This window comes from Populus alba, chromosome 18 (genome assembly GCF_005239225.2).
Source record: "Populus alba chromosome 18, ASM523922v2, whole genome shotgun sequence".
NCBI lineage: Eukaryota > Viridiplantae > Streptophyta > Magnoliopsida > Malpighiales > Salicaceae > Populus > Populus alba.
The window spans coordinates 12,334,410-12,344,600 of NC_133301.1; the positions used below are offsets into that span (position 1 = coordinate 12,334,410).

Here is a 10,191-nt window from a genome sequence, read left to right on the forward strand (position 1 = left end):
TTTTGGAAGAAGAATAAATGGGGAATTTCAATTAAAGTTCGCGAAAGATGGATGAATATTCACAGTTTCTGTACATGCTTAAAAACAGAAGATTTATGTACAAAGGGGAAATCAACTTAATTTGGATAATCAGCTGTACAGAGAGAAAAAAAAGAAGTTCAACTCCCAGATGAAGGCTCATCTTTTTTATATATATATATTATTATATATGTACACTTAGTTTCTTCCATCACGTCTTGTCTGCCTGAAGCAGGAGATCAGGAAGGAGGCGCTGAATGAATGGTTGTATCAGGTAACATGGCTACTGTCACTACAAAGTATTCACACCCCACAGGAAGATTGTATGGGTTGGAAGTCGATCCCAAATTGAAGTTCAACAGGTCAGTCCCTTGGTCAGTGGTCAGAAGATCCAGTTGATCTGCCCTACCATGCTCGGGCCTAGTTGAGGCAGGATGCGATGGCTTTACAGCTTGGCGTTCAATATGCACAATCTGCCCAACAATGTAGCTGGGTCGGCTTGGGAGATGGTCTGTGAACAGGGCCACAGATTCAGCAGACAGGTAGTAGTTAGAGGAGTTCCGGTTGATAGCCTCATAATGTCCGGCTGAGTTGAGAACAAATGCAGCGATCTCATGAACTTCCAAACGGCTAAAAGATATCCTTTCTTTGTTTGCCTGCAGAAAAACATCAACAAAGATATCAAGCTTTTGCAGTGAGAAGACAAGCACAGAGCACCATGCAAAAGGGATCCCTGCACGTCAAGGGGCAGAACTTAAAATCTGGCAGGGCCAGAAACAGTCGAAGTTTAACATGCCAAAAAAAGCACCAGATAACCAGCCACTGCTTGAAGGCTCCACTGGAAACAAAGGCCAGTTACCAAGTCAAGAACTGATTAGAGTTGAGTTTAAAACCAATGATCACAAGCAATTGATGAGAGAAAAAATGATCACGTATAGTAATTAGAAGGAAAGCATGGATCAGTGCTTGTAAACAGTAAATCAGAGAGATTGAACATCCTTGGCAACGAAGAGTACTGATTAAATGTTACTCTATAGATAAAGCATGAACACCATTAGCAAGTTCAGACTACCTGCTTCTCAAGTTGATGCTTTTTGTACAAAGTTGCAACCAGCTCCTTCTTCGTTTCCAATTCTTTTCCAAGTTGTTCATTTGCAGCTTCGAGCTTGGGGTACTTATCAAGGTGTGTGGACAAGAAACCAACTTTATCAGCAAGGACGCGTACGCATTTCTGGAACTCAGCAGCACCCTCATCCTCATTGTCAATGCTGGAACTGAAAATGATCAAATTAAAAAATTAAACCATGGCCATTGTCATTTTCAAATCTTAAAACTGAAGTTTTACAGAAAAAAGATAGCAATTCATTCCATCAGCAATCACCATAAGAAATTCGAATGCCACTGATAAACTCTAAAAGAAATTATGAAAGAAGCCCCTAAAAATTCCTGCAACCCTTAAATTTAAGATTCCTCCTAATGGCAAACAATATTTGAGTGTAGAAAAATTAATCGTTAAAATAGTGTAGGACAAGCTATTAGACAAAAAATGTGATCAGGGCCTCAAGCTGACATTCTAGACATTGACAGACAATAAATTACAAACAACATGATGAAAAAGTTCCATTGATAATTTGATATGAACAAATTCAAAACAAGCAACGGACTAAGACAGAGCTGAGCCTTGCAACTGAGTTGAAGTTTGTATGGAGAGAAAAAAGTAGAGAGGATTCTGGAAAATTACTTGGCCAAAGATTGAGCTAAAGCACGCAAAGAATCAGCAAAACCAGCAACTCCACCTGGAGCATGTACACAGCACCTAAGCCTTTCAAAAAGGCCACGGAGTTTCACAGCAGATGCACGCAGTTTATTGTATTCCGAAGCCCTTCGCTCAGCCGCGCAAAGATGAGTTTGAGCTTCCTCTCTTGCTTCATGCAAGCAGTTCTCCAAGTGAGCACAATTCATCTTTTGCACAGCAAGAAGTTGAAATTGTCAGTCTATGTTGAGAACAGTTAATTAATGCATTTTGAACATTTTTATGCATGGAAAAAAACATTGAAGCCAGGCATAATTTAGTAACAGAAGGAAGCTGATTATTTGGGAAAATTATTAGTTCATAGGAATTCTAGGAATTTGTTGTCCACTAATAACTAATACGCCTTGTCCATCACGGGATCTACCAAAAAACAACACATCAAACCATAAACAAAAATGATTATCTAAGCATTTCAATAATGTTGAGCAATACGGTACAAATACTAAATATCGATAAATGGGAACATCACCCAGAACAACTCAGCAATATAATTGAGCGAAAAAGAGCAACATAAACACCAAGAAAACCACAGAGGACAAAAGGCAGTTCATGTGCCAGTACCTGAGATTCATCAAGGAGCTTCCGACTCATTTCTAACTCCCTTGTGAGCACGGCAACCTCCTCCACAGCAGCTTTGAGCTTTGCATCAGTTTCACTCAATTGGTTTGAATTTTCAGCAAGTGCAGTTTGAAGGTCTAACACAATGTCATGGTCACTACTGACTTTAGGCTCATCGTCTGCATCAGATGGTGCAACATCAAGAGGCTCAGGCATGCTCTCAGCTGTGGAACTGTTAGTCAGTGACATGCCCAGTTGTCCCACCATCTTGTCCTTCCCATCTTTATCACAAACTTGCAGCTCTTCGCGATGAGGCTCCGCCATTGATGAATCCAACTGAGTATTCAACATCCCAGAGGAGTCCATCATATTTTCATCAAAACCTTCTCCACCTTTGCTTGTTTGCCTGGTGAAAAGCCCCAGTTTCACATTCAAACTAGAAATGCAAGAAACCTCGTCCATGGGCTCTGAGGTCAATGCATAAGGCATGTGTGCTTCACCACCGCAGGAAATTTCTGGTTTACAGTCTTTGGTCTTTGCAGCTAAAAGAGCAAAGTCTGATGCATCTTTACTATTTGAAAGTTTCTGCCCCTGTAAATACTGTTCAGACAATCTCTGCTCTAGTTCTTGAATGCGCTTCTCATACGACATACATTGCACATGCTTTGCCCTAAGCAAAGATTGAAGATGCTTTCCATACTCATCTTTCAGCCGCAAGGCTTCATTTGTCTTATCTGCATTCTTCAATAGACTATCCACTGTGCTATCATCCATTGACTCGTATTCAATTTCTGGGCAAATGGAACATATCAGGGCTATTGCAGAAGCTAGTTCAGCTTTCAGTTTTGCATTCTCAACTTCCATCTTGCTAGTTCCAGCAATCTCTAACAGCTCACAGTCCTCAAGGGGCTCCTCAGAGCCATCTTTCTCAACTGCTTCCTCACCAATCTCTTCCATCTCAGCTGAGTGAGAGCAGTCATTAGATGTAGAAAATGAACCTTTCAAGCTTGCAGTCTTATCACCTTTTGAAGGAAGCCCAGCCAAATAATCAGGAGCATAACGGTCCAGGTCTGAGATGTCAATATCAAGCAAATTAGTGTCAAATGGAGCTATATTGACATCACACTGATTAGGAGTATCATATAGCCCCATTGATGTTAATATATCTCTTGGTATATATAAATTGTTTGTCTTCAGAAACTCCTCCCGTCTCCTAACCTCAACCTCCCTCCTTGTAGCAAGCCGCTCAGCCAGTTGTCCAGCCATACCCATGTAAAGTTTCATGGAAGCCTTTCTTCTCACAACTTCAGCAAGGCAGGCTCTATATGCAGGACCGATCCCACGAAATAGCTTTAGCTCCCTAAAAATATTATCCTGACGCAACATTGCCTCTCTAAAAGCAGGAAACTGTAACTTCACATCTTTCATGAGGTAAGTAACATAGGGGATCTTTTGTAGGTAATCATGCACAAAGACATTCATCTCATTCTTCTTATCATTGCAAAAATCAAGCAGCTTGGAAATTGAATGTTCACAAGCCAGCATCCTGGGCAAATGATTCTTGTCATGGACATCATACATAGGGCCCAGGGCTGAAACTGCATCATGAGGTCGAATTGAGGAAGACAATTGGCATGAAAGACAATCATCCACAAGGTTCTTTACCGTGCTTACATCTTTGCTGCATAATAACAAGCTCACATCCATTAATCAGTGGAATGTACATTATCCTCCTACAGCCTAACTACTAGAGTTTTTAATATGAGACAAGAAAATAGAAAATATAGGTTTTACTTGTAAATTGTTATCGAATATAGTTGTATAGTTTGAGAACTTAAATATTAATATCATTTGGTATTTTACTTTAGTAGGAAGTTTGCTTCTTTAAATGTATCAGGGATCTTAAGGGTTCATGCATTAAATGGCTGCTTCACGAATACAAATTGAATTCGGAATTCTGTTTTAGTGGATTTCAGGAACCTAGTTTCTCATGGATTCATGAAACACATCTTTTGGATTTTCAGGGGTCAGCTTAGTGAGTTATAGGTTTTGTATATTTTCCTAATTCCCAATGTTTGTAGTAAAAAAAAAACAGGGTATTAATCAAGTTATTGCACGCCCTTGAATGTTTTAAAATATCCAAACCACACACACCAAGCTGAAGCTGAAATCTATAAGTGAATTGGGACCAGGAATTCTTATTCATTCAGGTCCAGCTCCTACTTCCAGCAAAAATTATCAGACCAGTGGCATTGAGCCAAAGCATAATTTTGTACTTCTACTCTCATGGTCCCTTAAGATAACAATATTGTCATAGGTCGTCTTTAACAAAATATTCAACAGCACATGCATCAAATGGAAAAACAATTAAATTCCCTGGATGCTGTAGAGGGACTACGAGAGAAGAGTCTGATGATCTAAATGACAGACTACATAAGAAAAGGGTGGGGGGGGATAAGTAATATTATCTATCAAAAAGACAGACGAGTGAGTCATATCAAATGCAACCACCACTGAGCAGCCATTGCACCATTCGTTCCTCTACGCTTATCAAATGCAAAAAAAAAAAAAAAAAAAAAAAACACCCTCGAGTGCAACAATTATACAAGTTCGGCATAACAATGACCCAGCTGTATTATAAAAATTATAGGAAAAGCTATAAGCTCAATACTTGAAAGTGATAAATCACAGCAATGCTTTATAAGAATCAACATACTAAATCAATCAAGAAAATTCTAACAAGCTCAAAAATCATACAGAATAATTGTAAATGGGGAAGGCGGTTCAAATTATTGAAAACGAAATCAACCAACCTCAAAGACTGCATTATGCTATTCTGTTCATTGATGAATCGCTGATGCTCCTTGATGGTAAGATCTAGATTCCTAATAGAAGATGCTGCTCCACAAGAAAATAACTCTTCCACCTTGCGCTTTGCATCGCTAAATTTTTGCTTGAACTGCGATACCTTCTTCTCAAACTGCCTATGTGAATTGCTACAATTCTCCACGGCCTTCCTCAAGTTATCTTCCTTCACAAAATCCACTAAGCATTTGCGTGAATCAGACTGCAATGATGGATGAAGCTTGATCGACCTCAGTTTCTCTAAATCTCTCTCAAAATTAGTTAAAAGATCTAAATGTATCCTGTGTTGTTGTGTATAACGCTTCATGAACTCTGAGTAATTCTGAAGAATTGCTCTATAGAATTGTTGCACATTAATCCTAGCAACCTCCATTGCCCTCTCCTGAACCTTATGCTCCCTCAATAACCTCTGGCAATGCTCATGCTTTACTTGGGTCCTCCTATACATTGCTTGACCTCTATGGTAATGGTACCTAAACTGTCTTTCATAAGATGGCAAAGCCTTCAGAGCTGGGTCTGAAGCATCATCTAAAGGATGGGGGTTATGTGAAGAAGCTGGCGGTGGAGGATCTGCCATTTCAAGGACGTCAATTTGTTCGAGTGCAGGGGGCAGGTGATTGGTTTGCATCCTTGCTCTGTTGTATATAAACACTTCTCCATCACTAGATGGAAGCTTATAAGCAGAGAGCGACCGCTGAGGTTCAAGTTTCTTCTCCAAACACAGAACAAGCTGGTCGTTGAAGTTAATCCCAGACTCCGATGCAATAAACCGCATAACATCTTCCACAGGCGTTGTTTCATCGCAATCAAGTAGAAATGAATGACCATTTTCTGCTAGATGAACTACAAGCTTGGCCTGATTTACCACACCTTCTGTGATGCTTGAACTCATCTTATCTTTAAAGCAGAATTATCCACCTTAAAAATAAAATCCAACAAGAAACACCAACACTGAGAGATAATTTAAATAAAAAATCCCCAAAAACAGTCCGATTGCGCAGAAACGATTCAATTCAATCCCTTGTAACCAAATGGGAAATTAACAGTTTTTAGAGCTTTGGCCCTTCCTTATCACCAAGTCCACCACTGAAAACTGCAAGACCCGCAAACATACCGTAAACAACTAAAGATTGAATCAACAAAGCACCAATTTTATCAACCGACCATGAAGCCACACCGACCAGAGACTTTATCCAAAACAACAAAAAAAAAAAGCTCCAACCTTTACGCTCAAATCCTCCACAAAAACCCAAATCAGCAACAGCCCACCTCGAAATTCCTCTAAACAAACAAAATCACAACAGACCAACCAATGATTATTCCAACAGAACCCTAAATCATCAGCGACCCATCATCAAAATCTCCCAAATTCGCCCAAATCCAAATAAACCCAACGAAAAAACCAGAATTCTGCTCTCACAATACCAAAAAAACACAAGAAATGACAGCAAAATAACAGAGAAAATCAAAGGACACTTTCTTGGTTAACGTAGTCTGAAGAGAGAAGTTTAAAGTAGAGGATTAAAGGCATCAGAAAGTGATTACGTGAGGAGATTAAAGAGGAATTTCAGACTCTCTCTCTCTCTCTCTCTAAACACAACGGTTCTCTCCACGAAACCTCTTAGATTTTAGTAATATTTGTTTTTAATTTTTCTCTTTCTCTACGATTGTTTTTGGTATTTTTTTTTCTTTTATATATATGATATAGTAGCAAGAGAAGCTTGTGATGAGGATAATAAAAAATCAAAGGGAACCTTCTGCAAGAAGCAAACCAAGAGGGTGGCAGAAGAGCTATGCTCTCTCTCACTCTATCCTTGTCTCTCTCTGCAATAAGTCGGGGAGAAGAGAAAAGCAAGCAGCTTTATCTCGCTTGGTATTGCAGATTAGAGCATTAGTAGGAGTATTATTTACATTTATAAATTGATTAGTTAATTAATTGTGATTATTTTTATAGGGTTATTAATTAATTAATTTTTTGTGTGTTATTTCAGTAATTAATGAGTTGTGATTGGACTTTGGGAAAAAATAATTCAAACCATTGCCCTCTTTAAGCTATCTAAAAGCTGTCTTTTGCTTTCTTCAATTTTTTTTTTTTTTTAATCTTTTATTAAAAAAAACCTAAAAGACATTAGTAAACACGATGGTACTAAATGATTGTGTGATGGTTCCATCCTGACTATTTTGTCCCTTCTTAATAAAATAAAATAACTTGTTATTGAAAATAATAAAGTCTTTTTTATAATATTCATTTATTATTATCTTATTGTTTATGAATATATTGATGGATTTACATTTTAGTTGCATAGTTAAAATAACTTGGTATAAGGGATAATAAAATCTTTTTTATTAAATTTATTTGTTATTATCAGGAATATATCATGTTTTTAACATTTTGTTTATATATAAAATGACCAAATTACTCATAAAATCAAAACATTTTAAAATTGACATTGGAAACTTTTTTTTATTTTCTTTTCTTTTAAAAACACACATAAATAACTTCAGTGCCCTTAAAATTAAAGTTTCCTTAACTTGTGTTCGCTGAGGTTTTTCTTCTTTTATCATAATTTTTTATTATTATTATCATGTTTATTTAGAAATAATTTGTTAACTTAATAAATATAAATATTATTAAAAATAAACGTGGTATACATGTGCGATACTAGTATAAGCTTATCGGCCGACACATGCAGCATCACTTAGAAGTCAGACGCAAGATTCTAGGGAAACATTGGAATCACTTTGGTGTCCCATCATTAACATGTGTAGTTAATAAATCTCTAATTTGAAGTTTATAATTTTTTTATTTATTTTTTATATTTAACCTTTCAAATTTTTTAAGTAACTCTTCAATTTATTTTTCTTTAAATTTAGTTTATATTTTTTAATTACTATTTATTTTATTTAAATTAATTTTTTTTTCAATTACATCATCTTTTCAATTCTTTCATATGTTAGATTTGATCTTAATTGTTATTTTTTTATTTGAGATAATTTTTTAAAATTGAAATTTTTTTTAACAATTTTATTTTCATTTAGCTTTTAAATAATGTTTTTTATTTTATTTATTCTACAACATTAAAATATTTAGGAATTGAGATTCTTCTTTGAGTCCAAGAATAAGATTTAACATTTTACGATATTAACTCTGGTTTATGATATTTGATTGGGTTGTTTATTTTTTAAAAAAAAAACTTATATTTTATAAATTTTATTATTCAACATTTATTTAATTGAAGATTGAGCTTTATTATTTTTTTATTATTTTTTCATGTAAGATTTTTCATTTATTTTAAAAATAATATAAGTCATTTCAATTTTTTTATTTTTCATTTTTTATTAAATTTAATTTTTAAAAAAGAAATAAAACAAACGAGTGCATCACACCTACTTCAATGCATGAACAGTCAAGCTGGTGCTTTCTTTATTTGTTTTTTTTTTTTCTCAATTTCTTCGTCATTTTTTATTATTATTTTTTAAAGATCACCGAAGCTGTCATCGACCAACTAAATTGATTGTGTCACACTTGAAGCAACCAATGAAGAGACGTAGGAAACTGCATGGTAAAATACTGGGAAAGAATTAATGGAGACTGCAGAGCAGCAGCAGGCAAAATGGATTTCGCCTTGGCGAGCATGCAACAGCCAGGTTTGAAGTCCAATTTGGAGGCTAAGATTAAGACTTGATCTTGTTCATATTCATGTTCTCTTGCCAGCAAGAACACGAGGCAGAGCTTCGTCAATACTCGGTAGTATGGTTGTTATTATTTTTTCAAAATTATTATTTTTTAAAATATTTTTTATTTAGAAAAAATAAGTTAATAATATTTTTTTTTATTTTTTAAAATTATTTTTAAAACTCACTGCCAAACACACACGAATCCGTCCACAAGCAAGGGCGAACATGGCTATTTCCTTGCAATTTCTCTGTGGAAACTTTGCAGTGTGCTTTAATTTGAAATAAAAATGTCGACTTGCGCTTTTCTTCAAAGCAAAAATTGTCGTCTTTTCTTTCGGGATTGCCTGGGAAAAACTCTTCTTGTTTTTTTAATAGCATCCATCAATTTTACCCTTAACTTTATTTGAGGTTTTCAATTCTATCCTCATGCCGTCTCTCCATCTACATCATTAACAAGTTCCATTAAATACGCACATGGAAACTATAGAATTTAAAAGATTAATCAAATTTATCATTTAAAAAATAAAAAGGAATTAGTTATGTTGAGAAAAGAAAATCCGATTTAAGCTAAAAATCTTGGGAGTGAAGAGAAATAAAAGGAATAAAGAAAAGGTAAATCCTGCTTAGAATGAATTTTTAGGTCTCGATTTATTTTATTTCAATTTTCATTATCAGTCTTGTTTATTTCATTATAAATTTCATAACTCCTCAGATTGTGGAGTTCTCAGGTGGATATTTGACCAAATATATCAATTGGTTTGGATTGGAAATTAATAGATGAATTAATATAATTAAAAATGCTTAAAAAATAAGTAAATTTGATTGATGTAATTTGTGAAAATTAACATTTATAACGGTAATTTAGTAACTCTATTTTTAATTTAAAAAGATTATTTTTATAATTTGTTTTCAATAATGACTTGAATGGATTTTACTTACTGCTAAAGATAAGTGAATCAACTGTCATTTTAGGCAGTAAATGTGACCCATTCATGCGGGGTATTTTGGTGATTTTTTTTAGTGTATTTGATTTTTTCTTGTTAAGATTTTTTAAATATTTTATAAAATAAACATTAATCTATTCACAAAGACAAGCTTAATGTTAAACTACGCAAATTCTTCTTTTTTCCCTCTAATTTTCCTAACTTATATAAATTGGATTTTTTGGTGAACTTAGGGTGTGTTTGGTATTGCGGTTGCTGTTGTGGTTGTGGTTTTAAAAAAATTGTTTTATAAAAAGTACTTTTAATTGAGGTTGG

At 35.0% G+C, this 10,191-nt stretch overlaps 1 protein-coding gene across 1 annotated transcript; it reads right to left on the reverse strand.

The window, feature by feature from the left end:
• LOC118034396 (autophagy-related protein 11) lies at positions 1 to 7,125 on the reverse strand. Its single transcript, XM_035039678.2, has 5 exons — positions 5,203 to 7,125; positions 2,393 to 4,070; positions 1,760 to 1,980; positions 1,091 to 1,292; positions 1 to 674 (listed from the first exon to the last, which is right to left on the reverse strand). Exons 1-5 carry the CDS (start codon positions 6,144 to 6,146, stop codon positions 258 to 260), a joined length of 3,462 nt encoding a protein of 1,153 aa, XP_034895569.1. The 5' UTR covers positions 6,147 to 7,125; the 3' UTR covers positions 1 to 257.
• Positions 7,126 to 10,191: the final 3,066 nt, after the last annotated feature.

What these genes read in the sequence shown, in the direction of transcription:
- LOC118034396 (XM_035039678.2), bottom strand. Translation starts at nt 6,146, where the DNA reads ATGAGTTCAAGCATCACAGAAGGTGTGGTAAATCAGGCCAAGCTTGTA. An exon ending in AGCTCCTTGATGAATCTCAG is followed by an intron (nt 1,981 to 2,392) that starts GTACTGGCACAT and finishes GCTGTGCAAAAG; the next exon opens with ATGAATTGTGCTCACTTGGA. An exon ending in AGCATCAACTTGAGAAGCAG is followed by an intron (nt 675 to 1,090) that starts GTAGTCTGAACT and finishes GTTTTTCTGCAG; the next exon opens with GCAAACAAAGAAAGGATATC.